General features: G+C 41.4%; 2 protein-coding genes across 2 annotated transcripts; both read right to left on the reverse strand.

Moving 5' to 3' along the window:
- Window positions 1-673: 673 nt before the first annotated feature.
- On the reverse strand, window positions 674-8,697 carry pik3ip1 (phosphoinositide-3-kinase interacting protein 1). The gene is made up of 6 exons (XM_055048863.1): window positions 8,451-8,697; window positions 8,210-8,338; window positions 7,843-7,959; window positions 5,995-6,180; window positions 5,794-5,872; window positions 674-2,200 (listed from the first exon to the last, which is right to left on the reverse strand). The coding sequence occupies exons 1-6, from the start codon at window positions 8,551-8,553 to the stop codon at window positions 1,993-1,995; spliced, it is 822 nt and encodes a 273-aa protein (XP_054904838.1). The 5' UTR covers window positions 8,554-8,697; the 3' UTR covers window positions 674-1,992.
- A 351-nt stretch (window positions 8,698-9,048) lies between these two features.
- si:ch211-225b11.4 (thyroid adenoma-associated protein homolog) lies at window positions 9,049-24,436 on the reverse strand. Its single transcript, XM_055048859.1, has 31 exons — window positions 24,256-24,436; window positions 24,001-24,181; window positions 23,834-23,923; window positions 23,479-23,506; window positions 23,249-23,397; window positions 23,037-23,156; window positions 22,636-22,756; window positions 22,263-22,408; window positions 22,106-22,190; window positions 21,900-22,036; window positions 21,011-21,208; window positions 20,226-20,931; window positions 19,901-20,053; window positions 19,559-19,668; window positions 19,316-19,476; window positions 18,704-18,849; window positions 18,446-18,610; window positions 18,211-18,359; window positions 17,976-18,116; window positions 17,367-17,471; window positions 17,081-17,281; window positions 16,841-16,991; window positions 16,506-16,758; window positions 15,337-15,573; window positions 15,051-15,255; window positions 14,610-14,798; window positions 13,674-13,921; window positions 13,404-13,571; window positions 13,017-13,286; window positions 11,978-12,180; window positions 9,049-11,872 (listed from the first exon to the last, which is right to left on the reverse strand). The coding sequence occupies exons 1-31, from the start codon at window positions 24,372-24,374 to the stop codon at window positions 11,622-11,624; spliced, it is 5,586 nt and encodes a 1,861-aa protein (XP_054904834.1). The 5' UTR covers window positions 24,375-24,436; the 3' UTR covers window positions 9,049-11,621.
- Window positions 24,437-25,202: the final 766 nt, after the last annotated feature.

Below are 25,202 nucleotides of genomic sequence, written 5' to 3' on the forward strand. Positions count from 1 at the left end.
GTTCACCATAAATTAAAACAATTAATCAGTTTTTCAGTATTATAATCTTGAAAAAAAAAAAGTTACAAATATTTTGAAAATTGCATTTTTGTTGTTGTGATGATGAGGATGTCTACTTGCAGAGCTTTGTGGGTTTGTAAACATTTGTTTCCAAAAAGCTCCTTTGATCAGTTTTAAACCCAATGAACAAATTTGATTATTTAATCAACTTAAAATATAATCAAATAACCCAATAAATAATTTATAGTTAATAGATGAAAAGGATACATTATAAAAACATTTTTAAAAATACCTTGTTGTGTTTTACATACATTTTTAAAGTGTTCATAGAATCCATTTTTATTTCTGATTATATGTTTGGTTATATTTGATATTTTTAAAAACACGTAAAACAAAATAAAAATGTGTATTTATTTTTGTTACATTAGAACTTTTTGCCACATAGTTTTCCACCACACAGTAATTACCAAAAAGAAATTAAAAATGAAGAACAAAAGATTTAAAATGAAATATTTCTAAAAATGTAGTCTTAAAATTATGCTTTCACTTTACTTGTTTTGCCGCCAGAGGGAGCTACTGCTACATTCTTGTCAGGACAACTGCAACAACAACGCTTGAACAGTAAAAAATATTCATTCTATACTTTTATGTTTCTTATTCAAAAGAAAAGACATTACACTGAAGAGTCTGTTTTTAATTTCAGTCTGAGCAACAACAAATGTCACACAAGTGCTAAAAATCAAATGCTGAACATCGGTACTCATGGTACATTATGATAAAATCTATTACAGCCAACAGAAAAAAACACCAGCGAAGGTCCAACAACACCAAATCATCTGGAGTGATCACATGACAACCAATAACCTATCGGGAAGTAACAGTGCAACAAAAGGAACAAACTCAAAAGCTTCCCGTCGGATGATTTCAACTTATATACACACATTTGTTTTTCTTTTTTTTTTTTTATGAAAATTGCTGTTCTGTTTAATGGGATGCATTATGGTCCCTGAATGACAAACATACAGCAGACAGGCATGCACATGCAATCAGGTTTTTCACGGTTTCAAGAAACACAAAACTGTGGGGTTGTTCCCGCTCTATTCCCAATGTCTACTCTGGGATTAGCAGGAAGCTAATCTATTGGCAGCACACTGTCAGACCCTTCTGAGACTGAATCCAGGCTTTCTTTATGTTGTGTGTTGTGGCGGGGCCGTCTTCTCCTGAGGACTAACTAGTTTGTCTCGTGAATACCGAGAGAACTCTCGGATTTTCCTGTCACTCCTTAACCTGTGGATGAAAGGGGCAAGTCTTCTTCCGTTTGCCAAAGAGCGCCATCAGAACAAACAGGATACATTCAGACGTATCACGCTAAGGCAGTTTCAGAGCTGGAGGCCTCTTCCTTCAGTCTTTCATGGGCCTTTGTTTACATGATGCGTCCTGTAACAGCGGAGCATGACTATTTATGGACACACATCTCTGTCAGTGGAGTGTCTGCAAGACAAGAAGCACTCTTTGTACTGACAATGTTTCTGTTCTCCCGCAGCACAGCCAGTCAGACACGCAAATCAAAGCCGAACAAATTTGACTCGCCTCTTTAAGAAGAACAAACGATAGCAGAAATCTCCCCATTCCAAATCATCACCTTTGTACAAAGACCTGCTTTCCAACAAACACTGATGAAGTCAAAGTCCACTTGACTTAAAGCTCAAACTGAGGATAGACTATTCTGTAGAAAACAAAATACTTTTGTAGTTTTACTAGTTTGTTACCACTGTGTCTGCATTACTGAAGAACATCCGTGTCTCACTTATTAAGGAGAGAAAAAAAATGAACAGATTAAAACGAGGAACAAATGACACAGCAGACAGTTCAGTCTTTGGAGCCAACGCTGCTCCCCAACTCTTCTAAAACGTGAGCTCCCTCAGGGAGGCGGAGAGGAGAAATGGCGACGTGGGAGTGGTTTTGGTCCAGTGCGAGGAATCCACGCTCCTCTCATGCTCCAGGAGTACCGGCGTGCTGACCCATGAGTGGGTCTCCGCCCTCCTGCACCGGGGTGGTCTCGTGCTCGGCCATGATCACGATGGTGTTCTCGTCTATGAGCTCACAGGTGGGGTTGGAGAAAGCTGACAGGGGCAGGGAGATCCTCTGCATCTCACGCTCGTACCGCCGCTGCTCATGCTGCTTCTTTATGTTCTGACCCCTAGAGAGAAAACACAAAACACAGTCATGTTATTTGAAAACAAAAAAGAGAAAAATGCCGACATAAGAATTTAACACGCTCACTGGAGTGTTACCCATTTTATCAGGTTGCAACAAAAACTTTGATGTATTCTATGAAAGGAAAAGGTCTCTTATTCTTCACAAATAAAAAGAGTGTATGAGTGTGACATGCATTTGCATTTAGAACTAGTGAGGCCATATCTTGAAGAATAATATTCATATTCAATAATATTGTAGTTGTTAATAATGAACCTTAATCTGCATCGGGATGTTAAAACTTCTCCCAAAAAAAAAAAACACAGATCAGAAATTGACCACAAAATCCCCATTGGTACAGATCATGATTTCCTACAGCCCTCCTTGGTCTTGAAGCTGTTATTTGTTTCAGATAACTGGAAATGGTGCAAATTTCCAGCAAATACCAAGGACTGAGGAGTGATAGAAAATCTGACTGGGAGAGTTGATCTTTTCCAAAGCAGCAGAGTGGTGAGACGTTACGCTCAGTGATTTTCTGTTGTTCTGGATTCAAAGCAAACTTTTCAGTGAAAACGCCTCCCATCAGCCAACTGGTTCCAACTTTTCACCATCACAACACGGCCTTCAACTCCACCTATTATCAGGGATCTGTTAAGTCTTTTGCTTCGTGCCAGACTGTTTCCAGAAACTCTCTGAAGCCTGTTGCTTAGCAAGTAGCCCACGCTAGCTTTGTTCCTGCTATTTTAGTCTTTCTGTTTGGCAAAACGAGCTGCTAAGTCGAAGCTGCAAATCAAAGCGGGAGCCGTGGGGAATGGATTTTCTCAATTTTTCATTTGAAATTATGAAGGGAAGAGAAACGTAAGAAGGCCGGTTAACCTCATCAAGAAATTCAAGCTGAAGGTTCGTTTAAATCACGTTGCATTGCTCATCATTTGCGCTTTAAGAGAACAAGCTTTCAAATCATCATCCTAAACACACACCACAGCTGACCTGGAGAAGTAGGGATTTTGTTTCTGTTTAAGAAAAATGGTGCATTCCCGAATTCTCAGCCGTCAGATGTCTAGGAGTTTTTCTAGTAAATAAATGCAACATTTTTTTTATCAGCAGAAAAAGTTTACGGATAGCGTTGGAGACAAATCTAAATTTGTTACATTGGTAGCCACTGTCAAGAGAAAATTAACAGCCTGAAACTTAATCTTGGCACCAAATCTCTAAGCTTGTATTGGGTGTCTGGAAGACACTCTTTCTGATATGCTGCTTAAAGTGGTGACCAAGCCATGCTAATCTGATGCACTTCATGCCTCGTTTGTTTAAAAATGTGTTTTACCCACAGTCTACAGCCAGACCTCATGACTGGGGCTGAAGACGAATCCATGAAACTGGAGATTTAACAGAAATATGAGTAGGAAACAGAAATAGACCCAATTTTTTTTCCTGAGTGAAAACTCCATATCTAAATGATGCAACAATGTCCTAGCTACAATTTCTTTGACATGGAGACTGTTGACACTCAGTGAAAACTCAAAGTCAGCTACTTTTCAGTAGCAGAAGAAATGCATATTTGCCACAGCAGTCTGCAATTCCTTCAATCGTGAGAGCAAAACTTTGAGGAAGGAGAAGCAGAATCCCACGTTTTATCTGAAGGTAAGAAGTCTCTTTAGAGAATACACACAGAAACTGCTGTGAGTCGCACAAACATTTAGTTCCTAGGTTCTAAAGAAACCTGTTTTAAAGTGGATACTCTCCAACACATGACGTGACATTGACTCTCCTCCTAACGTTAATTACCCACTAATTAATGTTGGTCAATAATATTAATTACTTAATGAATTCTTCCACCATTCATTAAGTAATGCAGGAAGAAATTTTATCAAACCTAATCTGCCATCTTCTTATCTTACAGCTCTCACAGAAAGATCAATATCAGCAGATAAAAACTTTGCCTAAATTGGAAAATGGACATTACATTCTACTCAGCATATCTCTAGTTAATATTAGATCCATAACATCTGCTCATCTATCAAATTCCTGAAGAGCACGACACTGAACACTGAGGACAAGTATTAGGCCTCTGACATAACATGCTTCTCCTCCTTATTAATAATCTCCTCCTGAAATAGACATCTATGACGAAAGCTCTGCTAATAAGATGAGACAGCCAAGCTCAGCTCTGAGAGGGTTCTTTGGATTGTTCTGCCTGGACTCTCAGTACCCTCTTGCACATTATCTGGGCCATCATATTCCATGTTACATAACTATTGCTGTGAAAGAGGAGGCTTTTCCACCCATTTAACCCCATCTTCCCTGACCATTCCCCTCCAACAACTGCAAATAAAGATTAGAACAGACCCAAGGAGCTTCATTTTCCAATAAGCTCTTTGAAGATGTGGCTAAAGCGGTCAATGAAGTCTAACTGGAAAAACAAAATTCAGAAGGGAGTGTGAGCAATAGATGAGACCACAGAGGTGTGTGCAATTATATTATCTTGTCATGCCTACTTCTCTATAAATGTCTGAAATATAATAACATTCCCCAAAGAGAAGGAATGACTAGCAACACAGAGGTTAATGTAAGACAATAAGATAATAATGGCTTGACCAGTCTGCTAAGCTGGTTACATTTTAGCAATTGTTAGTCTTACTGGTGCCTGTGGAGGATATTTGTTCTAACCTTTATAAAAGGGGTTTGTGTTATAAGCCTGAGGTTTAATTAAACCTCTGCGATTTAGCAAAAAAGACACATATATCTTTCTCAATACATGCTTTTTTGCTTGTTTGGTTTTTTTTGCAAAATGTGTTACTGCATTGTGGAGAACAAAATTATTTTTACTTATTTACTGCTGTGGACTCAACTGGCAGATTTTGCTAAACATCTGATTATATATATTATAAATCAACCTGCTACTTCCATGTGTGTGAATCTGTAAATGTAATCTAAGGTGTTGACACTGGTGTTGTTGTGAATCTGATACTCGGTGAGACGGTGTTATTGTTGCACAATGTTATGGGAAAGTACCTGTGGGGAGTAAACACACAGTCGGGGTTGGCAGATTAACGGAAAGCAGTGCAGGCTTTGCAGCAACAATTTTTGGCTTTGTGTATAGAAATTAGGGGTGCACTGATTTATTGGGACAGATTTAGTTAATTCTGGATACTCTCTAACATCATGTGTAAGAGAGTATCCACTTTAAGATCAGTGATTGGCTGATACTTGCATGTAAAAACCGAACTTATCCCCCGATCTTATCTACCTCAGCAAACGTCTAAGGATCAGCCACTGTCTTCTTCTGCTCTGCCGTGACAAACAGACCGGCCCTCCAGGTCACGACTGCAAGTTTGCAGTTAACAGTCATCACACTGTTGCCAAGTCTGTGACTTTCTTGCAATATGTAGTGACATTTCAGACACAAAAAAATTATATCTGCCAAAATTGGAATCAGTAGGTCAGGCTTTTTGAAGGTCGGCAATGGGTGACCGTCCAGAAAACTGCAATCGGTCCACCTCTAATCGAAATGCTTCATGAAAGATGCCAAGTTTATCCCAGTATGTATTTAAATTAAATTGAATTATATTGAAGTGCTGAGTTTTAAATACTGACCTTTTATAAAAGTAGCCAAGCGTGATGCCGACTCCAAGGATGATTATAATTGCCATCATAAGGCCACCCAGGATCATGCCTGCAAAAACAGAAAAGCCCTAAATTTTAAGTGCATCACTTAAAACTAAATCAAGCTGCAGATTTGTGTAAATAGTGAGCACACAGGATGTGTATCATGGAGCCATAAGAAGAAAACCGTACCAGTAGTTCCCAGGTCCTTCTTCTGTTTAGGTCCTGTTCTCACTCTCTGGCTGATGCCCATCACTGGCTGCCCAGCAGCAACATCTCTCTGTTTACCTGGCGTGGCTGCCTGCAAGCGCTGCGTGGAGGAAATGATCTCTGTAGGTCTGAGGGACGCGACCTCAGCTGGCGCAGCTGTTGTTTGCTCTAGAAACAGAAGGAAATGGCAGATTTAAACACCTAAACATGTATCCATGTTGTGCTGTTGTCCCAATTCAAAATGTTGAGCACATATAATTTTGCCACAAATGTCAATTGTAGCATTAATGCCAGTTGATGCACACTCCACATATACCAAAGATCATACTGCTTTTCCAGCATCTCGTGGAAAAGTCCCACTAGATGCACTTTTCAGTTTGACAGCAAACTGTCTTTTTCTATTAGAATTAAGGCAGATCTCAAGTATCCCTGGCCTCAGAACAATACAAATCTTCTATTTTCTATTTTCATGTTAGTTCTGCATGCAGTCTGAGTCACTACAGCAAAGAACGGACTTCATAAATTATGGATACGAACAGCACTCTTCAGATGTTGCTGAAATGTTCTGTTTTGACGTTTAGAAGGACCCTGCTTCTGCTAGAATAACCTCTGCCTCCATTATTCTTTTCAGACTCAGCTGGAAGTGCGTCATCCAGACTGTGTGGCTTCCAATTATCGCCGCTCTTCAAGCATCAGTGCTGACGCAAACCCCCTCCCAAACTGAGCCTCTTCCTGAATTATTGCTGTGACCTACACTGCTGAGAGGAGTGTTGGAGAAAAGCATTTTCTCCTTTTTTTTTCTAAAAAAAAGAAAAAGAGAATTTAAAAAAAGGGCCAGAAACAAATATGCTCAACTCTTAGTCAAGAGCAACATAAGATGGGAGTTACAGACTCCAACGTCTGCACTCTAAGTCTCTGCTCAGTTTCCTCCCACAGGGTTGTTTATGACTTCAACCAAAGTTAAAAGGCCTCAAGCCATGAACTGAAGCAGCCAATGAGGCGTTGTCTCCAAGAGGAAACGGCTCCTTTGCGCCAATGAGAGCAGCTTTGGGGCTGGGTCAAAGCCGGAACTTTCCCCCATGTGCGCAGCTTTGTTATTGTCTGACTTCTGCTGATGGCAGGCAGGAGCCAGAAACAAAGGAGAGCATACATGACTTATCACAATTCTGACCAACTGACCTAAACAGGTCTTAGTTTGAAAAGTTGGATGAAACTGAAAGAAAGTGGTCTGATTTTCCACATTGAGCTAGGAAAGAGTTCACAATTCTACTGGAACGTTTTTGTGTTGAGCTGGAAGACTGTGTTTTGGACAATTCAGAGAATTCTGATAAAGGCAACATGACTCCCCACCCAGGGCAGCAATCTGTCAGGGATCGACTCAAGTTCTTTGCTCTTCCAGTTGTGTCTCCAGGGGTTTACCATCACTTGTTCTGCTGTCTAGTCAAAAGGAACGGGAGAATCTGGTAAAATGTGTTCCTACAACATGACTGGCTAATGACCATGAAGTTAGTATTTGATTCAGATTCCTGTTTTTAATGTTTTTTTTTGTTTTGTTTGTTTGTTTGGTTGTTTTTTTGGCATCAGAACCACTTCATATGAGAACAAGCATTATTCTACACTTTTTCAGAAACCACAGCTTTTATTTGTGAAGCCTGTTTACGAAAAAGAAAAAGAAGGTTCCTTCAGTTCTGTCAAAGAAATTGCCCACAGATGGAAGAATCATTAAAAAAAGGGATTTCAACAAATCCCTTTTTTTTTTAAGGGAAATTAATCAATACTCTGCACATAACACAAACATATCGTTCACTACCGGGTGCAGCGTTTGCTTACCTTTGCACGTCTCAATTGCACAGAACTGCCTCTGGATTGTTCCATCTGGGGCCGCAATGTAGCACCAAGGCCCATCAGAGGCGTCTGGGTTTCTGCAGTAGTTGTGATCTCCAGCACCTACAGAGCAGCCGATAAAAGCAGCAAGAGCTCCGTTACTGACTCTTCGCTGGAAATACAGGCCCGTCTCTGTTCCAGTAGATGAACCACTGGATTCACAACTTATTAACTGCACTTCATGACAGCACAGTGAGCAGCCTGCCCTGAAAACAAACAATGGAGACAGCATCTGCTGCACCAAAGGGGCCATTTAACTGGAGTACAGGCAGTTTCTTCCATGTGGCTTCAAAGAACGCGTCAGTGTGTTTACCTGTCTGTGAATCTGGATGCATTTCGACATCATAGTCTCTTGTTGTATTGATCCAGTTCACACAAGTCAGACCTGTGGAGGAGCTCTGTTGTTCTCCTCTGTAGTCCAAACCTCTGGATCTCACACAGTCTGCGAAATAAAGCATGAGAACAGGATTAAAAAACAAAACGTGCAATCAAAACCGTTAAAGCACAAAATGACCATAAAAGCGCAATCAAATGAGCGCAATGAGCAGGTTTACCTCTTTGCCCCCCGCTTGGCGTGCTGATGGCCGCGCTCAGAAAAACAATGTGCAAAGAAAAAAACATTTTGTAAAGCTGCCGGGCTGAATTCACCGACAACATGGTGGGTTGTTTTTTTGTTTTTGTTTTCCTCCTCCTTTTTCTAAAACTGATAACTCGAAAGTATCGGAGGATCGAAATGAGTGAGGAGCCTGTGCATCAGACACACTGCTCCTCTCGCTTCAGTCCCAGCCCTTGTTTTTGTCAGAGCTGAAGCTTTCTGCGTAAACAGCCTTTCAGTTGAGGAGGAGGAGGAAGAGGGTGGAGCGCGAATCTCAAGGTCCTAGAGCCTCCTGGGTCGGCGTTTCCTCTCCCACTCCGTACAGTCAGTCTTTCCTCTTTATCTCGGCTTTCAGCCTTGAGAGAAATCATCAGCATTCATTTCGCTCCGTATTTAATCTAACCGTGGGGTTCTATCTGTCTCTATCTCTGCATGCTCCATCTCTTCCCCACGCCCCCTCTGCAAACCTGCCTGTCCTCTTTCCCCGCTTGTGTCTGTCTAAAAGTGGGACCTGCAGAGGATAATAAGGCCTGGCTGCGTCTCTGTGTAGCTGGTAATGAGGCCAGCCAACATGTGACTCAACTAAACCACTTTTCAAAAAGATGCTCATCCAAGTTTTCAGGCAATCACCAGAGCAAACACGCAGCATCTGTCCTGTGTGCTGCGACACACTCTGAACTCCCCAGGTAGGAGATTTCCTTCACATTCAAACTGTCTCCAGAATATTCTCTCACATATGTCTTTACTGAGAAGGTTGTATTGCCTTCAAGGGGGTTGAAGCTGAAATATAGTCATGATTAACAAAAACGTCACTGGTGGCTGCCATTCTAAATGAACTTGATTATTCTCCCAAAGTGCCGTTTGTTTATACAAAGCTCTTCCTTGGAGTTGCAGTCTCCACCCGAGTTTCCACCTCATAGAGCACAACCCATCAACTCAGCTCCTTCAGACTAGCGGCAGCTGCAAATTAGCAAACACCTGGTAGAACTGCAAGTCTACCAGCAAGCTGAGCTCATGACACAAAATACTTCTTGTTCTCAATCCATTGCTCCCAAGCTTCTTAAAGAGACAGAGGTCCAATTTCAAGACGTCAAATTTCTTTTAAGTCATGTTTAATATATACAGCATTTTTATAACCGAAACTTTTCCTTCACATTCAAGCTGTTGCTTGACAGTTGCTTCATTGTGCTAGAGAATTTTATTAAAATACTACCCTTTAGCCCCATTAAAGTCAAATCCTAATGGTGCGTTCACACCAAACATGCTACGCGCGTCAAAATCACACCTGTCGCTTCAAGCTCTTTGCTTGTGCAGTTCTGGTGAGTTCACCCCAAATACGTTTTGAGTGTCAGGTGCGTCTGGTTTACATTCAAAGTCGATTATGTGGAGCTCAAAACGAATGGAATGGTCAAACGCTCAAAACGGTTCTATTCACGCCGTGCTAGACGCTCGAAACGCGCCACAACGGTCCTCGACGCGCCTCCATTGGTGTTATATGCATGTCTTAAAAGTCTGTAATTCCAAAGCATTGCTTGAGGAAACAATGATAGGTAACATGTTTTTTCAAGAAAAAGAATGTCTGCTGATATAAGTTCATCACTGCAATCCTTCAGCAAAGTGTATTTTTCTTAAAACTAGCACTATAAAATGATTTCAAATTGAACAAACTGAGTTTTACAACACAAATATTTAACAATAAAATTTTATTTACTTGGTAACTTGTTGAATCGGTGGAAAAACATTCCTTTCATGCTCCAAATGACAGACATACGTCTCACTTATATACACACATCATTACAGTGGCTGTTCCCTCTGCACTTGGCCTTTCGCTCGGCTCTCATAGTTAATCAGTAAAGCAGCAGCTTGCTGATACTTCACATACTCTCAGGTCGGAATGCTTTTACCAGGCCAGATGGTCCTTTTTCCACTTTAAGACAATCTGACTCCATCTTCAGGAAATTCAAATTATTCTGAGGAAAAAGGTCAGGTCTCACTGATAATAAAAACCTTTCATGATTCACACTTAATTATTGTCAATCATTCTAAAATTAAACACATTTTGTTGAACCAAAACTTTATATAAAATATCATTAATAATATACTCATTCAGTTCATTCAGTTTTCAATATAAAACAAATATTTTATATGACAATAAGTTGCTAAAAAACGATGCAGAAAGGATGAATTCCTTTCTGAAATATTAAATTTTGACAAAAATAAAAGTCAAGTTTCAATAAATGTTGCTGAACACTAGGTGTGGACTTTGAGGAAATTGCAAGAAACGCCTTGGACAAGATTTCTGTATGAATCATTAACCCAGGCTTATTGTTGCATAATCCAGGCACACAATAATGCAACAGATCTTGCGTGCACTGAGTGCACCAAGGAAAAAGGAAAAGTGAAGAAAAAAAAATATCGAGATAAAGCGCTACATCTTCTGGTTTACAGACAGACAGATCTACTTTCCACATCAACAAAATTTCATTTCTGTGACAAATTCCTACTAAACAGCTAACAGTGAAACTTATAATTTCAACATTTGTGCTTCTTGAATCCTGGTAGTTGTCAGCGGGCTATATGATGATGTAAGACTTCTCTAAACGTGTGGCCTGTTATGGGCCGACCACCAGATCTCAATAAGAGCCTTCGGAGCCAGCTCTCTGCTCTTGTGTGGTTTAGAAAATGGACACTTATCCAGTCAGAAGGCCTCTAATGGAAAATTAAACCACACATCACACCCCCCACTGGCTGCGAAGCAGGCAATATTTCCAGATGCTGTTGCATTACATCACTGCACTTCTCTCTGCTACTGTTGCTGCAGAGAGAAGCAGAATAACAAGGCAGGGCAGAAATAACCTGGCACTATTGTTCTCTCTCCATTATAACTCCACTGAAACTGAATAAAACTTCACCCACCCAATTGCCAGAGGGTCTCTTCCCATTCTCAGCAAGGAAAGATATCAAAGTAACCCTACCCACTTTGCTCTTACATAAGTTCACGAAGGGCTGGCGTCTGGCGGCATCAGCACCCTCAATCGTCATTTAAGAGCGAGACCATGTGATGTCCGTTCTTCAAATTTCAAAAACTAATTTTATCCCAGGTCACACTGGTCCGCTCCCCTCCGCTCCCTCACAGTCGGGCCTCTCTCGCAGACACAGTAGCTGTTAAGGAAGGTGTAAAATGAACACCATTCTGAGTTAGAAGAGTGAAAACGGTCTGCAAACGCATTTGCATGCTTAGAGGATCACAGCAATGCTGAGTGCAATCAGAGGTTTTCAGCAGATGAAGAAGAAAGACAGCTCTGACAAAGAGGCCCCCCAGGGCAGCATGGAAATGGGGATCCACAAGGAGAGTCAACCAAGAGGGAGACAATGTTTCAGCTAGAAGAAAAAAAGATAAAGTTTTACTTTAACACATAAAACAGGAGACTCTTTATTGTAGCATTGAAGTTCTTCTACTTTAGTGCTACATGTATGACAGCGCACCTGGCTGGAGCTGTTCACAGTGTGTGAGGTCATCCAGCACCTGGGCAGTATTCTGCTCTGCCCATGTAGTCAGAGTCTGTGCAAGAGCAGAGGATTGAGAGGATTTCTCAGCCATCTGCAGCAGGTAGGGCAGTATGTGTGCAGACATGACGGAGGGTTCTGCAAACACATTGGCCTCATCCTGCTCATACAGACTGCAACTCCTGCAACAACATGCTGATGATTAATGTCCAGTTGAACAAATACCTCCATATATAAATAATGTGGCTACACTCTGAAAAGTATCACTACATATTGAATTGTATGCACCATCTGTCAACTTACAACCACAAACCTGAATGTATTTTAATGAAACTTTAATTGACTGACCAACACAGATTGGTGACTAATTGTGTTATTCAAGAAAAAAAAAGATAAACAAATATTTTATATTTTAAGAAAAAATATATCATGCTTATGTATTCAGCCCAATTTACTTTGAAAGTTTAGAACAAACTTCAGTCCCATCAATTGCACTCAGAATTTTCAGTCAGTACATTAAATGTTGCAAAACCTGCTGAGTCAGAGGTAACATGACAAACCCAAACATAAAACTAAAGGTACATTGGAACAACTTGGATCAAGCCATATTAATGTTGTAGAGTGGTCTAGTCAAAGACAAGCCTAACTAAGATAAGGTTTAAAAACAGATGTGGACTGATGCTATTCCTCCAATCCAACTGAGTTTGCAAAAAAGACTATGCGAAGAATCCATCCCCAAGTCCCAAGACACTTACGACTGTATTTGAAAAGAAAGATAAATCTCCAGCCTTGTTGACAAATTAGGTAATTGTGTAATCGAAATATAAATAACACATTGTTTTCAATGTTTTTCAATATCAAAATCCTAAAACAGTGACATATATTGTATTCAGTGCCATCCTGCGATGCTCTACGGTTATGTTGGAATGTGTGGTTGTAATTTGACAAAGTGTCAGAAAGGTGCAAGGCGCTTGAGAACTTTTGCAAGGTACCACACAGATTCTGTTTGATAACACACCCTCTTGCTGGTGAGGCTTCTCTCAGCACTGATCTGAGGTCAGTCTGAGGCAGATGGGACAGCAGAACCTCCAGCGCACCTGGAGTATCCCAGCATTCCTGCAGCAGCAAGTCCAAGAGGAGCAGCAGAGCGTGGTTGATCTGCATAATGCAGACACTCCTCTGGTTGTTACCTCGTCTTGAATGATGCAGCAAAGAGGCAAAACGGGCAGCTTTCTGCCTCACCTCCTGACTTTGGTCCTGCAGCAGGTACAGGCCTGTGTTGATCAACCTACACAATAATAATAATAATTAAAAAAAAAAAAACTAAACTGAAATTTTTTTTAAAAGTATTTTAACCAGAATCAGTCATTTAAAGCTATCCAACATGATCAGATTTTCTTCATACCTCATCATGATGGCAGGGAGAGAGCTGTGATCTCTGAGGTTGTTGATGAACAGGAGTCCAGCTGCACAAAGAGCCTCACTGCACACTATCCTGAGGACTTCTGGAGCCTCCGGAGCCCGCTGACACTCCAGGATACTGCACCAACGCTGAAGCATAGATGTCTTCAGGCTTATTAGATGAAAGTCAAAGAATTTATGTTAATTTGGGAGTCTAAAATAAGGACATGATATGTAACAACTAAAAAAAACAGAAAAGAAAAAAGTGTAAAACCTGAAATCTGACACATGGGAAAGCAGCATGCTAGCAGCATGTAGAGCCTGCGAGAGGTACTCTGGTCCACCTTTCTGGATTTCTAGGTCTTGAAGTAACATATGCAAACACTCGGACAAACAAAGTTCTGAGTCGGAAAGAGGCTGAGGTAGAGCAGAGCCACCACCGGTCATCACAGAAACCAGAGCTGTGAGGTACGTGGTGCGGTAATCCACGCTGTCGCCCAACAAAACCTCCTTCAAGTTTGACTGGAGAAAGAGAACATTTAAAAATGACCTTCATGTGATCAGAAGGCAGGTAATCAATCACACAGGTGCTGCTAAACGCGTTACTGGGCGTCATGGTAGTAGGCCATCTCTGGCTCATGACTGCATTTAGCCATTATCACATATTTCTTTGTTCAAAGAGTCGGGTAAATCCTTAACAGCATGTATGAGTCAGAGCCTTTTTCTTAATGATCTACATGAACTTTTAACACAAGTGAATGCAATCTCCACTTTGTCACACTGTGTCGCATTAATACCACACACCTCAATCAGTTTCATTAGGTTTCTGTTTGACGACCAATTTATCCTCTTTTACACTGATAGCTGTGAATCAAAGATATGCGTCACTTCCCAAGATAAAGAGAACATCCCTACAGCATGATACTGCCACCACTATGCTACAGAAAGGCGTGTGCAGCAACATTTCCATCACATCATTTTGGAAGGACAGGGTTTTTACACTATGATTTAAATATTCATTCTTTCTGGGGAAAAATCGGTTAGATAAGATTTTATTTTAGGCTGTCAGAGTGCAGGAGGGTGGTTATAGGTGAATATCACACCTTTTCTATTGCGAATTTAGGAAGAAATAGTCATTGCATCCTAAAGTGCTGTTTTTTTTTAAGCTTGTCTTTGAGTTAAAGTTGTTGGGAGTGTCTCTGTGCCTTACCTGCAGCACCCTCTGGATCACTTCCTTCAAGTCGATTTGCTGCCAGTCCTGGCTGTCCAGCAACCATGTGACCAGCGAAAGCCTCAGCTCAGGGGAGGCTGCAGAAAAATTCTCCCAAGTTTGACAAGCCCACTTTGGATCTGCACAAAGGAAGTGAAGGGCTTGCTGATAGAACGATGACAAGCCAACCTGAAGTTAAAAGAAAGAAATTATTGAAATATATCAGACTGTAATTGGTATCCTCATTTTAAAGGTAAACATAATTTAATTTTGATATATAGCACATTTTCAGCAACAAGGCAGTTCAAGTGCTTGCTGAATGGTGTCAGAAATCTACTTTAGCTCAACAGGGCATACACTTGGTATTTTAAAACCGTTTTTTGAAGTCCTTTGCAAACAACATAAAGCAAACACAGTGTCTCATATACAGTTGTCACACACCTGAATACCCTGCTGAGGCGTGTGAAGATTGTGCATAAGTCTGTCACTGAGCTGCAACAGGAAAGTCTCGCAGAAATATCTTCTCAGGGAGCCAGCCACACTGAGATACACCGCTCTCACCAGGGGGCAGCACTGAGTCGTGGTCCCCAGCCACATTGAAGATTGAATCCTGTTCACTACTTCACGCAAGTCGTCAGAAAGGACACTACAGACACAAAGACGACAGAGTCTCAAAGTCAGGAAGTTACTGATGAATATTTAAGCACCAACTTTATTCCAGTCCCACCTGTCTGACGAGAGAGCTCGGTCCAGTAAGGCCTTCATCTGTAGCAGCTGGCCGTGGAGCCGGTTGTGATTGCAGGACTCCTGCAGACGAGGGAGCTGAGAGGTCAGCTTTAGGAGGAGGTCAAAGTACCCTGAAGGGGGTGTCATGGCAACCAGAGCTTTGGAAGCCATTACTCTGACACTATAAATGGGACTGGCAGACAGCTGGAGTAACGGAGACAGGAAGTCCAACAGGGTTCTGCCAGAGGAAACACAAGAGGATCTGTACACTCTGTGACATAAACAACAAGTTTAAGAGAGGAACAGATGCAGAATAATATCATTTAATGAGTTGGAAAAGAATTCACAGTTGGAAATTATGTGTTATTGAATTGTTGCAATGAATAACAAAGCAACAAAATCTTTCACTGACTGGAAACTGAGATGTTACTCCTAGTACTTTCCAAATAAAATAAAATGAGGCAGGACTTTTAAAAGGTCACTGCTTAGTATGCCACATCCCATTTCTAATGTACAAAACTTTATCAAATAAAAACCCTGATTTGCTTCATCTGAACAAAACACAGGTAGCAAAGTAATACTGATCTTACATTTAATTAAAAAATCATTTTGCATCCTAAATGTCCGAAATATGAGTGTTTTTAGCATCTCCTGTCCTGGCAGTTTGGAAAGTTTGGTGTGTGTGGTTTCCCAACAGTGTCAGCGGTGATTTGCTCTACATAAGAGGAGCATGAGAGATACGTATCAGGTGCCAAAACTGAACGGAGCAAATGAGTGGCCCTGCAAATCCCATCTGGTTGTAAAGTAAGGTTTTAAAAACTTAAATCTGAATATCAATTTACCTTCAAAGGGTCCAAAATTGCTAAAATGCACATCTATTATTTTATTTTGGGCTAGACAAGATATATTTATAGGATTTAATGTCTTCTAACATTTCCACATTTATTCATCCATCTGCATACATCTGTGTTAATTCCCAAGAAATCTGATAAATGTTGTAAAATCCTGGGCTCTGCTCTCAGCAGCTCAGATTTATACTGGCTATGCACTGAACTCGCTACAATAAACAAAGGAACTAATAAGTTTAGAAAATGTGGTTAAAATGAGCAGTTCCTACTCTAGAAAATCTATTTAACTGGATTGATCAGTCAAAAGGTGTGTAAGCATTACTCTGATGAGTCTTGCACGCCAGGCTGGAGCTGGGCCAGCAGAGTTAGGATCGGGTAGAGTGAGGGCTGCAGATGCAGCTTGGCCCCAGCGGTTGGCTCATGGAGGTGTTGCGCTGCCCCTCTCAGCTCGCCCAGGAGGAAAGCTTGAAGCGTCGGGTAGTGAAAGAAAAAGGCAGCAGGGGACATGCTGTGTTGCGTGGGGCCAGCCTCCACACTGCTGGACCGCTGGCCAAGCATTCGAGAGCAAAGAGAGCCTAGAGGAGGAAATGCAGGTTAATGGACAATTCAGAGCATAATTTTCATATCGAACAGGCAGAAAATGAGCTTCTGACTCACTGTAAAGTTGCAGTGCAGCATTCCTCATGGCCCAGCATGGAGATCGGAGCAGAGTCAGAGACAAGACGGCTACAGCAGGAGCAAACTGAAGAACAGCTGCCCCCAAACCCGCGCCACGCAACAACGCCTGCAGAGTGTGAACTGCGCATACCTGTGGACAAAATGACAATGAGGTCATCGCAGTCTATCCGATTCTTTACGAGCAGCACCAACCAGATAGAAGTTGCAGAATCAACACACCTGTGGGAGGTCCAGGGTTTGATCCCAGTTCTCATCGAGGGGACGTCTGGCGGTGTCCAGCAGGGTTTGCATACTGAGAGCTAACAGCGGCCTTGCCTTACTGACCTCCTCTGATGAGAGAACGCACAGGATCAGCATGGGCAGCCCTGCAGCCCGTCGGGTCACAGACGTAGAGCCAGGGCACTGAACAACCTGCAGTCCCTGAAATTACATCAGAGAGTAATAAGTCTTCACATCAGCAGTTGTCTATAGTTAAATAGTTAAAGAGAAAACCAAAATTACTTACATCTTTCAGCATTTGGGCAGGAATATTCTTGAGGTCTGAATCACTGCTGTTCAGCAGAGACGTACAGAACTTTGTGAAGCCTAAACTGCAGCCCTCTACTGCCCCCTGGTGAGAAAAGAAACATCTGCTCACAGGAAACCAGTGTAAGTTTAAGTTTAAATGAAGTGGTTGCTGGAAGTTCACGTATGTTTTTCACCCAGATTTAAAATCAGTACATCAATTGCAAATAATGGGCAATGTGAAAAAACACACAGTAGAAGTAGCAAGTTATTCAGGGCCACTTTGGAGGGTCTTAGGAGCCTCATGTGACCATCTGAGTAATAGTTGGTTAAAAAACAAATCATGTTATTAAGGGACAACTTAGTTCCAGACATTTAACTAACCATCTCCATGTTTGAGTCTGTCTCAGTGTGGGAATTAGAGAAAATTCATCATAAAAACAAAGTTATGCATTCAATTGCTTGTAAAAAAAAAAAAGAAAAAAAAATTACAGAAGTTGTTGGTTGAATTTAATCATCATGACTTAAGAAAAAAAAAGTGTAAAAAAATTATTAAAACTTCAACATTTCTGACCATTGACTTGAACTGTTCATTTTGAAAATAACATACCCAGTGGCGGCATTTTAGAATAATATCCTTGAATATATCCGATGCCCTCATTAAATCCAGTTTAGTTAGAAGACACTCAGAATGTTTCTTGGATTCTTTCAGAACTTTCTCCACCAACGAACCTAAAAATATTCCCGTTTCCTGGTGCAAAGATGTGGAAAAGAAACACAGATGAGTTTTCCCATCCTCTAACAAAGACTGATGCTGAGGGGGATCGAAATGGTCCACATCTCACCTTTAGAGAGACCCAGCAGCAGGTTAGAACAAGGCTGTGCTCTTCAGGCAGCAGGACACACTCCTCCTCGTCTGTTTGGCCACCTCCAGACTGTTGGGATATCAGAGAGCTGATGGCGTTTCCCATGTCACAAAAGGATGGGGGAGCATCTAAGAGACAAAAAGCAATTCAATTTCCAATGTTAAAAATAGTATCCAAACAGAGATTTCACTGTTCGTTAAGACTGCTTGATTACATTTTTCAGAGGCATGGGCCTCACAATCTCCATGCAGAACTGCAAGCAGCAGCAGAGAAATATTCTCCAGCAGATCCAACAACTTGGTCATTAGACTGCGGTCAAGTGTGGAATAGATATCATCAGCTGCTTCAAGCAAACACCTCTGAAGAGCGCACAACACTCCTGAAACATAAAAAAAAAAGGAATTCAGAGGATTCAGATAAAGAAAAAAAAGAAGATGTTCCATCATCATCAATGTGAATGAATGTTGGTCACCGTGTATAGGCCTGGTTCTGGCAGAGAGCATCATGTCTGCTTTGGCTGTCAGATGATGCTCCTCCAGCTCCTTCAGCAGGACTCTGACTACACACAGGTTCCTTCCAGCATTAGCAGTACAGCTCAAGTTACACCGATGTCCTGATCTGCATGAAGAACAGTCGATACTGTCATCACCCAAACATACCACCATTGTAGTCGAATAATATTCACACCTCTCAAATTTTTCCATATTTTGTTCTATTTTAACCACAGGTGTCATTGTTCATTACTGATATATACATTATGCACAAAATTGTGTGAAACAGTGATGTGGAGTGACAGACGGTTTCTAAAACAAAATGGGTTCACATACAGACATTCATCCATTTATTGTCTATAAACCTCGAAAGGTGGCAGGAGTGAAAAGGAAATAAAACTGAACAGAACTTCTTGACTTTGACACCACTAATCAAAATCCAGTACAACCAACCGACTTCAGAAGGGTTGAACACAAATGCAAGCCACACATTTCAGATTCACAATTATGCTCCAAATTGTATTTGTCTTCCCCTGGCTAAAGCCAGGCAAATAATTTTACAAGATGAGGGCATGAGAGGAGGTGAGACCTACTTTTGGAGGAGCATCTTCATCATGAGCGCTCCCATCTGAGCCTCCTGCACCCGTGGGCTGCGCAGAAGCTGCATACTTCTCGTCTCCAGGACTTCCGCAATATCAGCAGGAAAACTGGGAGGGAAAAATCTCAACAACAAACCAGCCGAGAGCTCCCGGATCTAAAGGAAAGAACAGCTCTTGTGTTATATTTCAGCCAGTTTAGACAAAGAGAAACACCTGGCTCCACTCAGAGAGCCATACCTCATTTGTAGAATCCTCTAGACAACTGATAAGAAGCAGCTGCTTGGTTCTGCAGAAGAAATACCACTGTCCTCTCTGTCTGGCACAGTCAATAAGAAGTCCTATATTTGCTGTAATTATAACCAGTTTCATTATTTAAGAGATGGAAGATACAGAGATAATGTTCAGGTGAGCCACACTTATCTTTTTTTTCTTTAAAACAAGGGATTCACATCTTTATGTTATTTAAATACACAAGATCCTGTTAAGAAACATTGAAGTTTGTGTTTGCAACGGAACCAAACATTCATTATACTAGAGTAAAAACATCTGTTGCTGTGTGTTTTTTTTTCAATGTCTCACCCGGTGGCTGTCCCTTCTTTTTGTCGGGGCTCCAGGTATCTGTGCACGTCTCCAGGACTGCCGACAACAACAACAGCGCCGTCTTCTTCCGCTGATAGCTGTGTCCAGGTGACAGAAAGCTGTATGGAAGCTCGCCTAACCAGTCCACAAAGCCTATGTGACATAAAAAAGATATTTTCTGAATAGAAAATACAAAACTGAAAAATCCAGAGAAAAAAACAAACAATTAAAGTCCGGAGCAAAACATTTATCATCAATTTTTTTCAGCAGCTGTGGGATGAAAAAAAGAGCCCACGGATGCTCTTTTAAATAAATTCCTCCTCACCAATCCCTTGCTCCAGAACATCCTTTCTGCTTTCATGGCTGACATCTTTCTTTTTGCTCTTGACTCCTCTGATATGTGCCAAACAGCCATCTCTGATACGAACCAGAAACCTTCTCACAGCAGCCTGAAGGTGCTGCCGAAAAGGTGAAGACTCGCAATTCAGATTCTGGGGGATATACTCCTTCAGTATCGTGATCTCAACTGCAGAGGGAACATCTCTGGTCTTTGGGCTGCAGCAGAGCAGGTTAAAGGCAGCCAGGCGCACTTTGTCGTCTGCAGACCCGAGAGCCAGCTGCAGGGTTTTAAAGGTGGAGCTCCCCTGCAGAGCCCAGGGAGAACAGCCGCTGATGGCTCGATAGGAGCTCAGGACGCACGCCCAGGCGTGCAGGTGGCCTGGCTTGTAGGGGTTCAGGGAGGCCAGCAGGGGTTGCACGGCCGAGGGAAAAACCTGGAGGGTGCAGGGTAGTAAATGTGTTGAGCTGTTAGTCTGCAGGAGAGTCACTTCAGATGTCAGAGCCTCCAGGAGGACAGGCTGCCAGCTTTTTGCCCAGCACTCAGCCAGATCTACTTCAGTAAATGAAGCAGGAAGCTCTTTCCTCTGCTGCTGGATCAGACACTTATAAAGTTCTGAGCCACATGGGGAGAGGTGATTGGTCGATAGGCACTTCAGGAGATGGCAAGATACTTCAGTGTATTGATCCAGCATCTACAGACACAGCCAAACATCTGGGTCACAGAAAGAAAAAGTAACGTTATAAAGAATGTAGCATGTATTATGTGCTCACCAGCTCAGCTCCCACATGAGGCAGCAGAGCACAAAGGCGATGGTATTTGGCTTTGGCCTCCCAGGGAAGTTTCAATAATCGTTCAAGCAGGGTAAAATAAAAAGTCTTGCTGGTGTCACAAAACTGCTCAGAGTCCAAGGCATAAAGATTCAGCAACAGAGTAAAGGCACTGCTCACAAACTCAGGCACCCCTTCCACCTGCCAAAACAGAAACACACACACACACACACACACACACACACACACACACACACACACACACACACACACACACACACACACACACACACACAAAACGTTTGAAAAAAACAAAACAAAAAAACCCTTTAAACAGTGTGGATTTTAATGGACATACCATTTATTTGCCCCATTGTAAATATGTGAAAACTCCTCAAATTAACTAATAATTTTTGCAGTAGCATAAGCTCACACTTAAAAATTTCAGTCACCTAAGGAGATTTTTTTTACCTCCTTTCCTGATATATGTTCCAATGGTGATGAAAAAAACCTTAGCAGAAATATAGTGACAAACACAGTTATCAGTGTGAAAAATTGCATTCAGTAGCGCAACTGTACATATAAACAGCACAACGATTGTGCCAATAAATCATATTTTAAACATTAAAGCAGCGTTTATTTGTTTTCTCCTTCAACAAGCTTGAATTTCAAAATAATTCAAACCACACTGTCAGTTTCTGGGAATTGCAATCAATATCAATTATTGTTAATGCCATAAGTTAATTTTCAATGTGGTGAAGCTCCTACCAGCATGCAGTGGAAACAAGAAACAAATGCACCTCTAATCAAAACTATTCAATAACTTAGCCAGAAAGCCTAATGCCAATCATTGTCTGTTCCTTCTGAGTATGAGTCAATGTCAGTGACTTACTGGGCTTTCTGCATTGGTCCAGATAATGTGTGTGAGCTGCTGCAGCAGCCTGCTGTCGTCGGGCAGGAAACGGGCGCCGGTCAGCCTCCACAGATCCGACACACATTCCTTCACTCTCTTCAGCCACATTGTTAACACTGCAACAACAGTTTGGGTTTTTAGCAGCCAGTCAAAGAGACTAAACAAGCAGTTTGGAGTTCACTCACCCTCAAAGGCAAAGTAGTTACAATCCTGCTTCTCCTCACACAGTCCATTAACAAGAGGAAACAAACCTTCCAGCAGCAAACAGCCCTGAGAAACAAGATCATATTGATTCAATATGTTGAAAAATCCCAACATGTGCTCCACACAAGCTTTCTCTACCTGTGTGGTGCCGTGGCTTGGACATAGTAATATGTGAGGTCGACAGCAGGTGAGGAGGCCTCTGCTCACAGCCAGTCGGTCCACTCTGCCCTTCCCTACAGGGTCGCATATCACCTGCAGGACCCCCACTGTCAGGTGGCAGGGCTCTGAGAGGCAGCATAAAGAAAACGTCTCCAGTCAGAGGACAAGTCAAAATAAAATTTATCACTGTAATGGGAGCAAGAGAGGTGAATTTTGAGATTTAAAAAAAAAGGCATAATGATTTGAACTAAAACCACTACCAGATTTCCTTTTCTGCTCCTAATTATTCCCATATTTTTTTGTGTTTAAATAACAATGGCTCAAAGGGTATGATGCTGCAGGTGTTACATACGTGGATGAGAGGCCTGCAGGAGATTCCAGGCTGCAGCTCCAGCGGCTGTATTCTCGGATGCAGTGTTGATGAGCATCGCCACCGCTGTTCCTGCCAAAAGACGCGTATCCCTGTTGCAGCACTGCATGACAGGTCACATAAGCAGCTTTTTCAACACTTGTTTGTCATCAAGAACAGTGTTTCCCAACCGTGGTCCTCGAAACTCACTGTTCTACATGTTTTAGAGGTTTCCTTGCTTTAATGTGCCTGATTCAACAAACGCCTGTAAATCAGTCATCAACTGAAATCAGCAGGACCAAAGCAAGGAAATACCTAAGACATGCAGGGCAATTTATCTCAAGGACAAGGGTCGGGAAACACTTAACTAGAACATGATAAATTTGCTTCGAAAGAAAAGACACCTGTCCAAGTATGTCAATAAGAGCCTGCAGAATCCCCTGCACTGCTTCTTTGTTGTGGTTTTCCTCCCACACCAGAGGAGCAACTTCGTTGGGCAACAGCTGAAAGGCCTGAAGACACACCTGCAGCCATGAATACATGTTAGAAATAAAGTTACAACTATTTTATAACAGCTGTTCTTGATAGGTATTCCTGATGCATGTTTCATTTGTACCTTGACAGTGATGTAACAGATCGGCCCATCTCTCCGAGATTCTTCCTGTAGCACAGCAGGAAGAGATTCAGATACTCTCTGCAGCATTGGCATGAAGGATTCTCGCCAAACCTCTCGACCAACTAGGCTATCCTCCAGGTACATGCATGCTAAAATTATGGAGAAATAATTAAAAGTCTGCACATTGGATCTGTGACACACTAAAATAATGTAAGCATCAGTGAACCCACCTCTCTGCAAATCCTCCAACGAGAGAACCTGGTAAGAAGACACAGTCAAATTATTTCCAAGACTGACAGTGAAGTAATCATTCACAGTTTGCCACATTACAGCCATGTTTTTTTATTGGTATTTTATGTAACATATCTACAAAGAGTAGCACATAATTGTAAAGAGGAAATGAAGTAACACTTGGTTTTCAGACAAATTATTTAATTTTTTTAATTAATTTATTTCATCTTTATTTTACTAAGATAAAAATCCACCAAGATTAAAAAACCTGTTTTTCAAAGGAATCCAGGACAAGATGCATTAACAGTTAAAGAGGTACAGCAAAAGTATGAATGCAAAGTAAGTTCTCTGTACCTGATCACTGTGGACTATTGCATGAAAACTGTGGAGAGTCTCCTTATAAACCAGTTTGTGGTTCACCTTTGCTGCCAAATGCTGCAGCATCTGTGAAGCAGTAGTTTTCATTACGTCACAGTTCTGCCACTTCATCTTACAGTGAAAAAGGAATCTGTGGAGATCACCTGGTCCACCTTGCGACAGGCTGTAGAGATGCTGACCATCTCCAGCTGCAGGGACAGGAGGAGTCTGACCAGAAGCAGGAGGTGCTCTTCCTCCAACCCGCGGAGCTGTGCCTCTGGGATCTGCCTCAGCAGCTGGGCTGCCTCCTCCAAACCGCGCTCCTTTCTCCTTTTAACGCTGCTCCTGTCCGTGCAAACAAATCGCCCTTTTACTACAGAACCGACGGCGCACGTGCATTTAAAAATAGCTCAACAAACCTGGAGGATTCAGACAGTTTATCTACAAACAGCTGGAGGGACTGGCAGCCATTTTCAGGTGCTGACTCTTCAGTGATGAAACACTCCTGAAGACGTTGTATCAGGTTTTCAAACGACATTGTAACTTTTACTCCTGAATGCAGATACTCGGTGTTGACATATTACTGAAAGCACGTTTCTGTTTACTGCTGGAAAACTTCTACTTCTACGAAGTGGTGGTGATCACGGTAGCAATATGCTGCCACCTAGAGGCTGAAACCTGTGGGTTTTAACGTGATTGAGATAAAACAGAAACAGTTAAATGTAACTTTTATGACCTAATTAATTACAAATAACGTTAAATAGATAATTTTCTGATATTCTGCTTTGAATATCTAGGAACTTTTATAGCCAAATTTCTTAACATTGCTCTGCTGTGTATTTGTTGCTGACAAGAAGTACTAAAGCAATCTTTTATATCTTTAGTGTGTGGTTTCCCGCAAATTCTGGACTGACATTATGTTTAATGTTTCAGCTGAAAACAACAATAGTAACCTTTTAAAATAGTTTTTTTTAAACATTCACAATTATTAAGAAAGATCTAAAGCATCTATCAGTTTTTATTGCATTGCAGGGTGCTTTCAAAATAAAAGGACTGAAACATGGTGGGTGATTCTGCAATTTTCTTCCTGCAGAATTGAGGGCATTAAGCAAATACTACAGAAAACACAGTTTACAATGTCTGAAACACAGTAAGAAAATCAAGAGCAAAATGTAAATAAATATTCAAATTTAGGTTTCACTTAGAAGTCTTTGTCAATAGACTTAAATCTTCACTTGTTAAGTAGAGCATTCTGCAGAAGGTCTCCTAAATTAATTCAGATCCAATGTGAGTTCTGCAAAACAAATAAAAGACAACATAGCAACTATTTTTTGTTGCTTTTATGGGGTTTTGTATATTTCCAACA

Source organism: Poeciliopsis prolifica, unplaced genomic scaffold (assembly GCF_027474105.1).
Source record: "Poeciliopsis prolifica strain line A6 unplaced genomic scaffold, Auburn_PproV2 SCAFFOLD028, whole genome shotgun sequence".
NCBI classification, from domain to species: Eukaryota; Metazoa; Chordata; class Actinopteri; order Cyprinodontiformes; family Poeciliidae; genus Poeciliopsis; species Poeciliopsis prolifica.

Bases quoted from the DNA above. Each gene is read 5' to 3' on its own strand.
- pik3ip1 (XM_055048863.1), bottom strand. From the start codon at position 8,553: ATGTTGTCGGTGAATTCAGCCCGGCAGCTTTACAAAATGTTTTTTTCT. The intron at 6,181-7,842 runs GTAAGCAAACGC...TTCTGTTTCTAG, and splicing joins TGCAATTGAGACGTGCAAAG to AGCAAACAACAGCTGCGCCA. The intron at 5,873-5,994 runs GTACGGTTTTCT...CTGTTTTTGCAG, and splicing joins GAAGGACCTGGGAACTACTG to GCATGATCCTGGGTGGCCTT.
- si:ch211-225b11.4 (XM_055048859.1), bottom strand. From the start codon at position 24,374: ATGTCGTTTGAAAACCTGATACAACGTCTTCAGGAGTGTTTCATCACT. The intron at 18,117-18,210 runs GTGAGATGTGGA...TCTTTGCACCAG, and splicing joins GCTGCTGGGTCTCTCTAAAG to GAAACGGGAATATTTTTAGG. The intron at 15,256-15,336 runs GTGGGACTGGAA...TTGTGTCTGTAG, and splicing joins CGAGCTCTCTCGTCAGACAG to TGTCCTTTCTGACGACTTGC.